Genomic DNA, 16,294 nt, shown 5'->3' on the forward strand with positions numbered 1-16,294 from the left:
TGTCAAATGATGGAAACTTCTAATTAATGACATATGAAAAATGTGTCTTATATACATGATTCATGATGGTTTCTTAAAGTTTAATGAGTAATAAAAAAAAAGTTTCAGGAAAGTGTTTTGCAAGCAAAACTTGATCAGATCTACTAAACCTTAAGAGAAAATATAACCTCAACTAAAATTTAGGCATGCTTTTTATAATACTATTTTAAAATTATCTGCACTATATTTTAAAGGAACAAAAATCAACTAGACTTGCTTTGTTTTTCATATTTAAAATATGAAAAGCAAAGAGAAAGAACCAATTTTTAATAGCCTACATTTTACATGATTATAGTCATAAGAGGAAATGAGTGCACAAATAACAGGAAACATTTCAGTAAGTTAGTAATATGGTACATGAAGCTTGAAAAACCTTGTGACTACAGTTCTTACTAAAGTCACTTCATTTTTCAGTTCCCGTCACGTGCCTCTGCTACATGAAATCAGCAGCTGAGGTCACTAACAAACTTTCAGTTTTAATGGTAGAACTCATTAGTTTATAGGCACCCCTAAGGCATATAAATTCAAAACTATCATATGCTCAGCAGAAACAGACTACTGATTATTGCTTGAGTATTTTAAACGAACATCATCTACACCTCTGGGATCCAGGCAGGTAATATAAATGAGCAAAGTGGCCCGGGAGTAAGACATGGAAGGAGTGGGCTCTTGGGTGAACTAGAGACCACAGGCCCATCTAAAGGAAGCAGCCATCACTTAGCTCCAGGAAACTGCTGCCAGACATGAGGGCCCAACACGGCCAGACTTCTAATTTCTCAAGAACTAGTCATCTTGGTTTTATTTTTCGTGTTTTGTGAAATCCCACTAATTTTGAAATGATGGCAACTAATTTTTTAAAAAGTTGAAATAGTACAAAGGTCAAACAAAGTGTATCAGCTGATGAAAATGGCCACTAGTTTGCAAACTTTGAGAAGAAACTCTTATACCTAGCTTATAACAAATAAACTACAAATATATTATATTTAATATATATAATATACTTTTCTATAAGAAATATATATCATACCTATTTAATATATGTAATATACTATAAATCTATTTATCAAAGTTTAGGGGGCATTAGTCATCTTTAAAGTTTTCAAGGTGGTCCACATACCAGACCCTAGAGAGTAGTATTAAAGTTAGATTTCATGCATATTCATTACTCAAGTATCAAAGGTAACTCACTTCTTCCATTCATTTCAGTGACATTTTCTTATTGCCAAGGGGAAACAGAGTGGCTATCCTAACTATACTCTATACTGATAAGTATTTTAAGAATCAAAACAGTTTGGGAACCAAAAACCAAAAAACTTTGGGAGGGGAAAAAAAAAACTGGGGAGCTAGTTCTGCTTTTGAACAGACCTTAAAGAAAATTAACTAGGTAGTAAAATTGATCTCCATTTAAAAATAATCAACTAGTAGTGCAGTAGAATGGTGACAGAGGTGCCTGAATTTTAATTATATAGTTGAATAAAAATCTTGCATTGCATTTTCTAGTATGAACACAGTAGAGTTATAGACATGAATCTTCCTGGAAAAAACACAGTAACAAAGAGAAAGAGGGGGAAAAAAAAAACCCTCATAAAACTCTTTTCCAGCAAACCTAGGGGAAAAACAAAAATATAAAAATTCCAAAATACATGAGATCAGGCTGAGACCAAACAAAGCTAGTATCAGACAGAATCTATGTTGGGAGTGGAGAGTGGAGAGCAGAGACAGAGACAGAACGTGTGGCATGTGATGAGGGGGCCCAAGCGTGGCAGGTCTCAGAAAGAAACGGCAAAAATGCACATACTTAAGGAAGGGGGTTTATTTGGCATGATGTGACTGTGTCCCTCTAGTCACAGCTGCAAAGAAGGAGTGGGAAGTCCAGAACTGGTGGCCAAAAGCCTCCTAGACTCAGTCTGGTTTGGAGACAGAAAGGACTTGTGTCAACACAGAGAACACACCCAGGTGCCAATTGTAAAAAACAAAAAACAAAAAACTATTTCTGAGGCAGAAATCTGGAAATCTACCCTGGCCCCACCCACACCTTCTACAAATAACTGACTGAGGAAAATCCAGCTCACTAAATTACAGGGAATAAAAAGGTAACTGGCACAACACTGACTTGGAGATACTATAAGAAAAATGGTAGAAATGAGCAGCATAATGTACCGTCAAAGGATATGCAACAGAAGAACATTACAATGGAGAAGATAAAAACTGCAACTAAATATTCTTACATGAATTTAAGAAAATCAATGAAGTCACCACAACTAGGAAGAATATCGCAAAGCAAGAATAACAAGAAGTCAAGGAAGAAAAGTCCAGACAACAGGAACAGAGGGAGTACAAACTGGAAGAACTCAAGAAACAAATACAAGAATAAATAAAACTGTCATAGAGATGAAGAAGAAACTAAAAGGAGAACAAAGAAGAGAGACATGGCAGAAGACACAGTGAGAGACATTAAAGACAGAAACAAAACAAATGAAAAATTGTTTGAAAGGATTGAAGAGAAAATAATAGCTAAAAAAAGATATAAAAAGGGAGATTCAGCACACATATAATTAGGTTACCAAAAAAGAAAACCAAAACAATCAAACAAACAGATAAACTTATTTACAAAGTAGAAAAAGGATCAGACATAGAAAACAAACTTATGGTTACCAAAGTGGAAATGGGGGGAGGAGGGATAAATTAGGAGTTTGGGATTAGCAGATACAAACTACTATATACAAAACAGATAAACAACAAGATCCTGCTGTATGGCACAGGAAACTATATTCAATATCTTGTAATAACCTACAATGAAAAAACATATGAAAAAGAACAAATAATGTGTATAAGTGAATCACTAGGCTGTATACCAGAAATTAACACAATATTGTAAAACAACTATATTTCAATAAAAAATCAAACAAAATAAATATTTAAAGATATAATTAAAGAACTTTCCTGAAATAAAAACAGATTCAAATCAACGTATTAAAATGTTACACATGTGCCAGCACATCCTACACCAGCATATCCTAGTAAATTTACTAAATATTAAGAGACAAAGAGGGAATCCTTTGGGTAGATAGACAAAAAAAGATCAAATCATTAATAATGGGAAAACATTCAAGTTTTCACATATCTCCCTATCAAAATTTCACATATCTCCAGAGCAGCATTTAATGCTAGAAGATATTTGTACATCTGTAAGATACTCAAGGAAAGAAAGAGTGAGCCAAGGATTTTATTACCTGCTAAGCTGTCCTTCAAGTGTAAAGCAACAAAAAGAAGTTCTGAAAGTGTTGTAAGAATAATATTTCCATATTGTTCTCATGATTCTTTATGGAGAAACTACCAGAAGATGAACTTTAACCAACAAAAGAGTAACTGGGAAAAACTTCTGCAAAAGTGCTTGGGCAAGGATTACATATATTTAACTGAGGGATTAAAAGACTAAAACAGAAAGAGGTAAAGGTGATAAGGTAGATAGGTAGATAGATAGATAGATAGATAGATAGATAGATATAAACAGAAAACATAAAATACAATGACAGAGCCCAGACTAACCATGTTTGACAGATTAATAAATATAAAAGGATTCAACAAATATTGAAAGAGATTTTCAAACTGACTTATAAAGCAAAACCTATCTCCACACTGATGACTAGAGATACATCTAAATCAAACCGTAATTTAAACGGTTTGAAAACAGAAGGATGGACAGAGATATACAAGGCAAACATAAACAGAAAGTAGGAATTGTCTCACCCAGCTCTTTCTGACTCTGGAATCTGAGGTCTTACCCACTGCAAATAATGCTTCGTGTGCTTCTGTAATACTGCATGTGGATATGTGTGCATGAATGAATACACTATATATATATAAAATATATAATAAATATAATAATATATAATAATAATAATATATAAATATAATAAATATATATAAATAAATATAAATAAAAATATATACATATTAAATATATATATTAAACTATCTAAAATAAAGTACTCAATTGTATACAATCTTTGAAATAAGACCAGATATCAAAATGCTGAGTTTAAAGAATTTAGTAAAAATGTTTATGTTTAATGGTATTCAAATTTTTTTCCATATAAAAATCAAAACACTGTACTGAAAACTCCTCGCCTGGATTTATGTCAAGATCAGCTGTCGACCTTACATTATGCAATAAATCCTCAATCCCATGACAATCTACTGTCAAGCACTCAAAGACTAAAACTTCAGTTGAGCTGTTCTGTGAATCTTAAGGAAGTGGGATTTTATGAAATTTATAGTATACTACAAATACTTCCTTTGAAGAAACAATTTTTTTAACCGCTTGCAGAAATCCACAGCTATGATACTGCTTTCAGGTGTTAAAGAGTTGTAGCTTCAGAAAGAGATTTCGTGCCTCAGAAACAAAAATGCTGGTAGTAAATAATTAAGAAACACTCAAGGAATATCATATAAAGGTCAACAAAGGCTCCTTTAAGTACAAAAGTAAGCTTGTGGCAGCATCGACTCAGTTAATGCACAAGAGGAAGTAACCGTGAAATGTCTGTATTTCGATTTCAACATCCGTAACAAAAGGGGGCATAATAATAGTACCAACCTGATAAGACCGTTGTGAGCATTAAATGACTGAAACACTTGGAACACTGCCTGGCTTATACTTCAATAAATGTTAGCTAATATTATCATCACAAAGATATAAATTTCGAACTGACACATTATTCAAACCTTTAAAATCTATTATAAATACTGATGATAGAATTACCCCAGAGAGAAATATTTCCCTAATTAAAAAAAAAAAAAAAAGAATGTAAAGCCGCTCCTTCCCTAAATTCCCCGTTCCCTCTCTGCTACCACCAACCACTGGGGCAACATCAGGAGCCCTTCCTCTCTCACCCACAGGACATCTCCTGGTACAGAGCACTGTACCAGGATGTGTTCCTTGTCAGTGCACTGTCTTCCCCACCAAGGCTGCTGTGATCTCCTTAAAGTCAGTGATTATACATTGTGCATCTCAACACCTCCAGGGCACCTGTTCCCACGCATAACAGAAGCTCAATAAAGGTGTGTAGAGATGTTAAAGTTAAAGCTAGATCAAGACAACTGACTCCCAGAGTTCTCCTCAATTTCAGTGCTCTTTCCACCAGAACAATGCCTTTCAAATGTTGACAGGGCTCATAGTGAAAAATGTATTCTGTAGCACCACCCAGTACAGATATACGCACTTCTGATCTTTTCTATTTAATTCTTTTCTATTTTGCTTTTTAAAAAATGTTCATCTTGACACACTAAATTGGTTTATGACTCAAAGGTGGAAAAATACTGTTCCAGAAGATATATTTTAAAAACTCTCTCTAGAATTTCAAGGTCAAAAATAATTCCTAATAATTTTTCTCACAATGAATATCCCAGCAAAAAAAAAAAATTAAAATACTATCAAATAACCCACAATGACTAGCACAGAGCCATGACAGCTGTCACTTGGGAGTGGGAGTAAGCTAAATCTAGTCTCCATCAGCTTGTCTAAAGCCACCCAGGTAAATACCCAACCTAAGGGAAATAGTAATTGTTACGCAAAAACATCTTGGTAGCAATTCCCCTGGCACCTTAGCTCTCTTACAGCCAGACTGTGGCCCAAAAAACTCTCAACATATGTAAGAAATCCTGGAGCTTCCACTTACAATGAATATTTTTTAATGATTTGTGTAGAAGACTTTAATTAAATGTGTTTGGATGGGGAACAACGAATTTATTAAAACAAGTGAATGAAAATCAAAATAAGCTATTTAAAATAAACACATCTAATTAAAAAAAATCTCTCACTGAGATTTGCCAGTCTTCACTTAAAATTGAGGGAGGGGAGTATATTTACTGATTTATCTCCAAAGTGAATAAAGCATGTAAAAGTAGATCATTAAATAAGGTATTATCTCCTTTGGTTTGCTCTTAAAATGTGACGGTAGGGCAGTATACAACTTTTCCTCAAAGTGAGATGCTTGTACAGCACCTCCCACTAAACGAAATGTGAGATGAAGAAACCCCAGTGTCCTCAGAGCTCTTTCAAGAAATGTGTTCCCCTGAACAGACATAAAGCCAGAAACAGAAAGACCAGAAAATCCCTTTCCATCTTCCACGTCCACAGACAATGGTACTCCAGCCCTAAGAACGCACACTAAGTACAAGAACGTTCAGTCAAGCCCTTGGGCTTACCAGCCTAACCATTTCTCGGCCAAGAAGCATGTCTGAACTTAAAGGACTTATTTTTGTGACATTTGCCTCAAATTAAAAGACATTTTATGAAACTTTAATACATCTTCATGTCTTCCCCCCAAAGAAATCTGTTTAGAACTATGTTGAGAAAAATATTCTTCTATAAAGATAAAATGCATTTTTCCTAAGAAAAAGGAGAAAGCCCTACCTATTTATCAGCTTGATCTAACAGAACTTTCTGTGATGATGGAAGATCTGCACCATCCAATACAGTAGCTGCCAACCACCTAGTACCGAGCACTTGAAATGTGGTTGGTGTGACTGAGAAACTGAATTTTGTTTTATTTCATTTTAATTAATTTACATTTAAATATCCATATATGGCTAGCAGCTAGCATATGGGGCAGTGGAGATTAGATAATCAGCATAAGTCCGCAGTAGCTGAGTAACTGACTTACCTTAGACTGAATGCCACAATTTGAAATACTGATACTCAATTTTTAGCTTCCCAATTAATATTTAATTAATTAACATTTAAGGTTTCCTCAGAAGTGGTTTTTCAATACTTTAGTAATTTTTATTCTAAAACATGAACATATTAGATCTGCTAAGCAGAATTCCTTTGGCAATGTTCAATTTTCCATCTGTGAAACTTAAGCATAGGGAAAGGGGAAAGAAAAAACTTAAGCCCACCGTCCTCTTGATTCAAAGGTAAGAAATGAAATACCTAATCTGTACAAAGCTTAATACAACCTCCTAGACCCTTTCCTGGGTACATCTGCTCATCAATCCCTATTTACGTTTGCTTCTTTAGAGCCAGCTGTGGCTTTCAACAAAAGTCATTCCTAAATCTGTCTGACCTTTTGACTGCGTTCTGCTATGATCAGATCCTCTAAAAGTATTCTACCCATGGGAAAACCATTTAAAATGTATATATTAAAATAGTCTATATTTAAATGAGACAAACTGATCAAATGATCAAAAAGCAGTCACTGGAAGGAGAGCAGATGCTTCAGAGACTAAAATACGCAGATCATGCCAAGACCACTTTCCAAGCAGGTGGCAAAAGAAACTGCATAGTTCTGTAGTCAGCAAGGAAGAGACACCCTAAGAAAATATGCTTAAAAACACATGGCAGCCTTGCTGTGGCCACAGGATAACTAACTTTAACTTCAATCAGCACCGCTACGCTCCTTACAATCTCAAGGTCAATGCCAAATTATTTTTCAGCTTCTCATCATGCTAACACTTGTACACAAATATTCCACACACACAAGCACAAATGTTTCAGTAATTTCATTATTTTTAAGAAGAATGAATCTCAAGATTGTATCTAAAAACACTATGAGCTCACCTGAAACAAGCAAACTCAAGTATTCTGTATGAAGAACAAAACCACTAGTACTGCATAGCGTATCTGGGGAAGCTCAAACTATACAGAGCAAAGTAATTCCACAACACAGTGCAGTTCAAGTAAGAATTCAGCACCACAGACAAAAACTTGATTCTTCATTTTTTCTCTCTACTGCTACCACCAGGTCCTAAAAAAGGACTGGAAGTTCACCTGCTGTATCTAAAGAGCATTAGGATCTCAACAAGACACATCAGAAAGAAGCAATGCATACACTACCCCAGGGGCTTCAGGTGTTGCAGAAAAATGAATGGCATCACCAAAAGGAGAAAAGGACACATCTGGGGCAACTGAGAGCATTCTGATCTAGCAAGGGACTGTCAGACCCCATAGAAGCTGTGTGCTGTCAGTGCCCTGGTGTGCAAGGATAAAATCTGCAGGTGTAGCCTGGGCCGGAAAGAGGGAGACAGAATGTTAAATGGGGAACTGCTGTGCTTGCTGTTCAATGCCGAGTACCCTCCTCACTCTTCCAAGGTACAAACTACAGACTTTGCTGACCGCAGCATCTGCGGCACCATCTCTAAGGAGCTTATCAGTTATAAAATTCTATGATAAAGCCTCAGGGTCTACGACCAGCACCAGAAACCTCAGTGCTTTTTTATTATCCTAATTCTTGGAGGAAAAAAAAAGTCAAATAAATATAATAAACAGCACAGAATTTTCACAGCAGAGGCACAAGTTCTCAAAGTATGTAAGGCTTATAAACAGAAAATAAACACTACTTCTCATTCAGTTCTTTAAAAGTCCACTTCAGAATGGCATTACTCCTGCAGAAATAAAAATCTGCTTAAAGACACTCAGAAGATAGATTAACAAAGATAAAACTTAATTAATATTCTAATATAGAATTATGAACTAAAATATAGATCCGAGTAAAGAAAAGAAACATACGTAACAGAAAAGAATGCCATTTTTGGCTTGGCTTAAAATGTTAACACAGTACAATACATCATTAAATGAAAAAACTTATTCAATTATCTTAGCACAAATGGGGCTCAGTTCTTTTTCTTAAGGCCCAATCATTATGGGCTAAATATCTTACCTCTTTGTTCTTGAAGCCCTGAAGTCCTGAAGTCCTATAAAAGCCATACCTATTATTCTAGGAGAGCTTTCATGTACTGGTTTTAGTAGATGTCAATCATTAAAAATATTATTTAAGGAACTTATCAATATATAATTAGGAAATTATATATCTGAAAATATCATCCTTCCTAAATTAGGATTCTGGAAAAAAATCAATGGAATTGCTTTCTAGTTATTTTTTCAATGGTTAAAGCATCAAAGCTTCTTCCAATCAAAGTGTAATATAAATATATCATAGACATATACATTTTAAAAAATCATGGCTCCTGACTTAAGCATAACATTACAAAATTTTAATATGCATTTAAAAAGTGCTCTGTCTCTTACCTGTATATCCAGCATACCATCCCCAGGAAGCCACCATTCCTAAAAGCCATTTGTACATGATTCCTTCAATATACCAGAACCGCTTACTGTTCAGCATTCGAAGGGGCTGAAGCACAATTACATAGCAGATGTAAGATGGAATAGCAACCAGGTTGTTGGCGACCATGAAGGCAAACCTCATCAGGGCTTTCACCAAGATCCAGCCCAACCACGGAGCTTCTTCCAAAGTCACAGCCATTCTCAGGTTGGAGTTCATCCTGTCTTTCTGAGGCGAAAAGAAAATTCACTTACAAAGGAAAACGGATTAAACGCATCTAAATAGTCACCAACAGAGAAATCACCTCCGGCACAAAAATAAGAAAAATCCAGGGTCTACGCTTTCCCCGCGTAGTACCTCAGCGATCTGTCTGGGAAATTCCAGAGGGGGACAGGGAGCGAGGGAGGAGGAGCCGCACAAGGTCAAGGGAGCTGTTCACGGAGGCACAGGCTATGTCACAATGTATTTGGCAAATGGTAACACTATTCCCACTAATTGGTGGCCGGCCCCGCACCGCGTCTGACTGCAGTCTTCTGTTGGACTTTAAGGAAGAAAAATAGACCCACTTGCTTCACACACCGTCAGGTATCTCCAAACTGACCACAGGAGTGAAAAGACGGAAACAAGGACCTCTCGATCAGATTTCCCAGATAACTGCGACCTCGGTACCCTCACCACCATCCTCCTGCACTGATTCGTTCCTTTAAAAGGTCTCTTCTTTCTGCATTATCAAGAAGAGTTATGCTAAAATTTTTTCGTTTGCGGCAATCGGGTCTTCTGTTTTTTTTTTTTGTTTTGTTTTGTTTTTTGTTTTTTTTTTGAAAAAAGAGAAAGGGGCCAGGAAAGAGGGCAAAAGGGTGAGAGGAAGAAAGTGGGCGATAATAAGGCGAAAAGAAGGAAGGACAGGAGGGGGAGGGGAGCAATAGCAGAAGGAGGTGGAGGCAAAGGGGCCGGGGATGAGGAGCACGGTCCCCGGCCCGAGGGCAGGGAAGCCAGGGTTGATGAAAGAAGCCGGGAAGAAGAGGCGACGGCAGCACTCGCGGGGCGGGTGGAGTCCGCAGCGGTTTCCGCGGAGGTAGAAGGGTCGGGGCGGCGGTCTTGGCCCGCGCGCGCTGGGCTCACCTCAGCGGGCGCGGACGGCGGGCGGTGGAGCGCGGGGGCCGGCGGGGCCGGGGGTCGGCGGCCCGAGGCGCGGTGTTGCGCGGCGGCGGCGGGTGTCCCCGGCCGAGGGGTCGCGGTCATGGACGCGGCGGCGGCGGACGAGGCGCGGCGCGAGCGGGCGCGCGGGCGCCCTACTCCCCTCGCGGCTGCCTGCGGACAGAGGGACGGGGGGGACTCAAAGGCCGGACCTGTCACCGGGGCGGGTCCCGGGGAGGCGGGCGGATGCTCCGCGCCCCCGCCTCCTCCTGGGGCCTACCGCGCCCTCGTCCCTCATGCCGCCGCCGCCGCCTCCTCCCCGGGCCGCGCGACGACGACACCCCTACCCCGCCCCCCAGCACCTCCCCGGGCCCGGCCCGCAGCAGCCTCGGGGCCTGTGCCCGCCGAGCCGGGGGTTACCTCGGGCTGACCGGGCCCCTGCCGGGGCTGCGGGAGCCAGAGGAGCCGGAAGAACGCATGGCCGGCGGCGGGCCCGGCGGAAGGAGGCGGCGGCGGGGCCCGGTCCCGCTCCGGCTGCGGCGCGGCCCGCGCCCTGTCCCCCGCGGCGCCGAGACTCCGTCCCCAGGGCCTGGCCGCGTTCGCCGGGGCTGGCGGGGAGGGGCGGCGGGGAGGAAGCGGCGGGAGTCGGGACTGCGGCAAAGGCGCCCCCAGAGCGCCCTCTAATGAAGGCGCGGCCGCCGCCTGCTCGCTCGCCCCGCCGCCGCCGCCGCCGGTGCCCGGGATCCCGCTTGAACGCGGGTCAAGGCCCTTGGGGCTGCCTGGCCCCTAGGCCGGGACCTAGCTGAGCCCGGGACCGCTCAGAAAGATCAAGGAATGAGCACCAATCCTTACATCACACGAGGAGTTGTTTGGTCCAAACTGAGAGCCCCCTTTCAACCAAAACAGCCGTTTTTCATTGTTAGGGCTCTCTCTTCTGACCAACCGATCACTGCCCAAACTGGGAAGCTGACTCCTTGAAGACTGAATGTCCTCTTTTCTTTCCTAATGAAACCCAGTTGCTCACATGGCTTTTCTTCTGAACCTCTCCAGAGTATTCAGGTCTAGAGTTTAAAATCAATTCATGTCAAGTGCCAAAATTCTTGCTCCTGGAAAGGACCTAGAACATTAATGACAATTCCAATTCTCCATCCACCTTCCCCCACGACCCCTCCCCCCGCAAAAAAAGGAATTTAGTGAGAATGAGTGGTTTACACCGAAATACTGAAATTTAGTTAGTCAAGGAGGGAAAAGCAGGTAGGTAGTGACTGTCATTAAGTGTTCAAAAAATTGTGGTCATAGGTACCCCTGTACTGGTCACTTCTGGGATACTGTAGTTGCATCCTGTTTCACAGGTTGGACCACCAGAAGGAAAATAGAGAAATAGTCCTATGACCTGTGTGCCTGAACATTCTCATATGGCCTACCTAAATTTCACTGTAAAAAAACAAACATAAAATCTTGTTATAGCCCTTAATCACATTTGTAAAATGGGGGAGGGCGTTTTTACATGCTCCAAGTGAAATGCCATATTTAAATCAGAAAGCCACCTATTCTGCCTATAAAACGTTTATCACTGTTTGCTTTGGACTCTCAGCCAACTCCCTCTCTTTCCCTCTCTCTCTCCACTCACCTCCCTCAGTCCTTAACTTCAGCTCCTCTTTGGTTTCTACGTGAAGGAAAGAAAATTCACCTTGTGATGTATGAAAGAATATTTTCTATTCCTATTCCCTTGGGTGATGAGGAAATAGGAAAGCATAGACCCTGTTTGAAATAATTTATTAAATTCCTTTCCATTTATCATTAATTTGTTTTATTTATATATGTTTTTTATCTATTTCACTAATATTATGTTTTAACTGCGCAGGGTATAAAAAGGCAAAAGCCCTGTCAGATCTTTCTGTGTAAGTTCAACTGTTGTATGGCAAGAGAAAAGTGAAGTATGACCCTTCAGTTCCTTGTATTTCCTCTGAGAATTTAGGTGCCAAGGTAATAGCATCTTTAAATAAATCTCATGAGAGAAATAATATATGTACTGTAGATTGCTTAAAATATGTCCTTATATTCTTAAGTGAGTAAGACAAGTGAGGCACATATTTCTCCCAAGAATGAAGAGTAAACTGCTCTAAGGATTCCAATAGGTCCATCCCATTCGGCATTCCCCACATGCTGGCAAACACTGGCTCACACTTGGAGAGAGAGAACCTATAATGCAATCTGTACCTGCTTCCTAGATCACAGAGCATCTGCCAGAGCGCCAGATACACCAGTACTTGCTGAGATGTAATTAGTACCAATCAGTCACGCCCAGAAAAGGGCCAGAGGTTGGGCAGGACCTTACATAGCAGGTGTCAAACTTTAGTGTGCAGAAACATTACCTGGGGTGTCTATCAAAAAGAGAGATTCTTGGACCTCATTCCAGAAGATTTTAATACTCTAGGTCCAAAGGGGCTTGGGAACCTGCTTTTCAAAAAAATATGAGTGTTTCTGATGTAGGTAGAGTATACAAACCTTGCTTTATGAAACTGACCTAGAAGTATTCTGAAATATTCATATCCTTTTCTTGACCCTTCATGACTTTAAATCTTTTAATCACATCTGTTCACATCTGTATTAGTTTGCTAGGGCTGCCATAGCAAAATATTGCAGGCTGGGTGGCTTAAACAACAAATATTTATTTTCTCACAGTTCTGGAGGCTGGAAGTTCAAGATCAGGGTATGGGCAGGGTTCATTTCTTCGAAGGCCTCTCACCTTGAATTGCGGATGGCCATCTTCTCCCTGTGTCTTCACATAGACATCTTTCTTTTCATGCATGTTCTGGTGTCTGTCTCTTTGTGTCCCAGTCTCTTCCTATAAGGACACCAGTCCTTATACCAGTCACATTGGATTAGCACCCACTCTAATGACCCCAGTTAACTTAATTACTTCTCTAAAGGTCCTATCTCCAATACAGTCACATTCTGAGGTACTGAGGGTTATGCTTCAATATATGAATTCTAGGGGGACACAAGTCAGCCATAACACCATCCTTCTGTTGTTTAAACTGTGCAATCCTGCCATCTCAGTAGCTCTCTATGGGAGGGATACGGGGGCCCTAATCTTGATTATTTCAGCTGGTCTCCTCTTCACTGGCTCCGTTTCATTAGACTTATCTCGAATCTGAGCACACAGAACAGGACACTGTGTTCCAGGGGCAGGTATGCCCTGTTTTTTGGCCAAGGGTGAATGAGGAGCTTATCTGTTTTACTTTCTTGACCACAGCAGCACGTTCAGTTTCCAGACACTTCAGTGCCTCCAATAGCTGGCTTCTTCAGGGAACCATTTCAGATGGCATATTTATTTCGTGTACTTCAGAGTTCACTTAGATATGTATTTTGTATTCTTTTACCTTACATATAATACCTCTCTCTTGCCTATACTTTTTTTTTTGCCCTGCTACCTTTCACTTACTAAGGTAGCCTCCTGAGAGTTTTCTGTAGCTTATTTGCACAATACGACAGGCAGGTAGATGTATAAATGTGCTGAATGGCTGTGACAAGGAGGTTGGGATGGCCAGTTCTTCAGAGTAGAAGATCTGTAGAAAGCAAGGCCCTTCTTCAATGACTAACTTCGAGCCCCCTGTCCTGCTACCTTAGAGCCACCTTTATCAAAATACAAACATTAAGTCAAGAATTTTACAGCCTTCCTATAGTACACCCCAACAGGGGAAGGAAGAAAACAAAGAGACCCCACCCTTTAGCCACATGAGTGATATTTTCAGTTTCAAGAGCCCACATTTAAACCACAAGAGGATGGTCCTTTGAAAAAGAGACATGACTTCTCACATTTCCAGGAGTCTCCAGACATTTTAAAACAATCTAACCACAATACCCGAGAAGGTTTAATTCCACCATCTGGTCCACGTACACGCAGCAGATTAGTTTATAACCAGGGAGGGGCTCCCTTGGGCAGAAGAATCCTCCAGGGCCCTCTATTTTGCCTAGTGGCAATTATGAAAACGTTTCACCTACCTGTGCCAGTTTCTGCACTAAAGCTCCAATGAAGTATTTCCTCTCTAGGGGAACCCTACTAGCAGTTTTGTAAATGTGCAATGACTTGGCACAGGCCCCCCACGTCACTAGAAACATTTGCGTCCTAGAAATGAGCACTCCAAGAGAGTCATGCATTCTGACTGTTGTCAGCTTGAACTTCAAACAGGAAATACATGTCTCTCTAAATATATTACATATCAGTATATATGAAATATATATAACACATATATTTTCTTCTATATTAGTATCCATAATCATTTTACATAAAATATATTAGGGCTTATAACCTTAAAAATTTTTTAGACAGGGTGGGTTAAATCATCAAGACTTGACTGCAGCTTTATTTAAGCCTTTGCAGCAACTCTTTTTATTAACATGGTTGGTCCTAAGCAATATTGTGAAGTAAACAATTCTCTCTTCTCTATGTCCTTCTCCTCTTCCAGTAATTTCCTTTTTTCCCTCTTGATACTAAAATGTTCCCTAGTTTCCAAGGGGCACTGAAGACCCCATCTAAGACTCCCCCACCCCCAACAGACAACACTCTAAGCTAGAACCTTCGGTCTCACCTGTCCAACATTACATTTCTTCAGTTCAGTCCTGTCTTCCCTGCCTAGTGTGATAAACTAATCCATGCTGAGGTGCTAGTGGCTAAAGCCCGTGTTCCCTCTTCCTAAAGTGTTAACATTTTATAAAGGACTTCCTTAAACCTTAATTCTATCAGTAGATTCTCAGGTGCTTTAGTGGAGAAGTATTCATATGAGATATTTTGGAAAGGCTATTTCAGCAAGTTCCTTCACTGACAGAACCTACAGAGTTGTGTTGTACCCCGATGAATAAAACAAATTCAAATTTAAAATAGTCTTTTCCCAACATAAGAACTAAAATAATGACATGGTACTGGTGATTACATTAAAATAAAAATAATAGCTGACATTCATAGGTCACTTTCAACATTGCAGCCCCTGTTCTCAGTGCTTTCTTCCCATACATCAATTCATTCATTTTTCAAAAAAATCTATTTTATATATAATAGTGTGTATATGTTAATCCCAAACTCCTAATTTATCCCTCCCTCTCCTTTTCCCCTTTGGTAACCATTAGTTTGTTTTCTGTGAATCTATTTCTGTTTTATAAATAAGTTCATTTGTTTCATTTTTTAAGATTCCACATATAAGTGATATCATATGGTATTTTTCTTTCTCTTTCTGGCTTACTTCACTTAGAATGACGATCTATAGGTCCATCCATGTTACTGCAAATGCATTATTTTATTCTTTTTTATGGCTGAGTAGTATTCCATTGTATATATATGCCACGTCTTCTTTATCCAGTCATCTGTTGGTGAACACTTAGGTTGCTTCCATATTTTCTTGGCAATTGTAAATACTGCTGCTATGAACACTGGGGTGCACATTTCTTTTTGAATTAGAGTTTTTGTCTTTTCTGAGTATATGCCCAGGAGTGGAATTGCTGGATCATATGGTAGCTCTATTATTAGTTTTTAAAGGGACCTCCATACTGTTCTGCATAGTGGCTGCACCAATTTATATTCCCATCAACAGTGTAGAAGGGTTCCCTTTTCTCCACACCCTCTCCAACATTTATTATTTGAAGACTTTTTGATGATGGCCAATCTGGCTGGTGTGAGGTGATACCTCATTGTAGTTTTGATTTGCATATCTCTAATAATTAGTGCTCAGTGCTTTCTTTCTATGCATCAACTCATTGATTCTTCACAAAGACATTATAAGGACCATATTGTCATACACATTTTATAGGTCGGGAGATTAAGTGATCTCAGCTAGCAAGTGGCAGGCCTGTGACTCGATTTGCAGTGTTGAGGCTCCAGAGTGCATTCTGACCACACACTACAGTGTGTGGAGAGACAGGTAGAAAAGCTATTCCCTAGAGAGAGAGAGGGCACAAGGGGATGCCACTCTTCTCTAGTCTCACCTCCTATCACTCCCTTCTCACCTTTTCCCTGTCCCTCATGGTGGCCACCCGAAAGTACTCACCATCTTGAA

General features: G+C 40.0%; 1 protein-coding gene across 3 annotated transcripts in view; it reads right to left on the reverse strand.

Annotated features, from left to right (window-relative positions):
* Window positions 1–16,294, reverse strand: part of LPGAT1 (lysophosphatidylglycerol acyltransferase 1) — an 84,450-nt gene that overhangs the window by 45,021 nt on the left and 23,135 nt on the right. Inside the window, exons 1-3 of one of the 3 annotated variants that reach the window (XM_064477166.1) lie at window positions 10,662–10,796; window positions 10,227–10,415; window positions 9,068–9,332 (exon numbers count right to left, since the gene is read on the reverse strand). In XM_064477166.1, coding sequence (XP_064333236.1) covers window positions 9,068–9,332; window positions 10,227–10,346 — 385 coding nt within the window. In that variant the 5' untranslated portion in view covers window positions 10,347–10,415; window positions 10,662–10,796. Of the gene's footprint in view, window positions 1–9,067; window positions 9,333–10,226; window positions 10,416–10,661; window positions 10,797–16,294 lie in introns of those variants that run through there. The other 2 variants (XM_031438615.2, XM_010992137.3) reach the window with 2 other exon arrangements.

Source organism: Camelus dromedarius, chromosome 21, assembly GCF_036321535.1.
Source record: "Camelus dromedarius isolate mCamDro1 chromosome 21, mCamDro1.pat, whole genome shotgun sequence".
NCBI classification, from domain to species: domain Eukaryota; kingdom Metazoa; phylum Chordata; class Mammalia; order Artiodactyla; family Camelidae; genus Camelus; species Camelus dromedarius.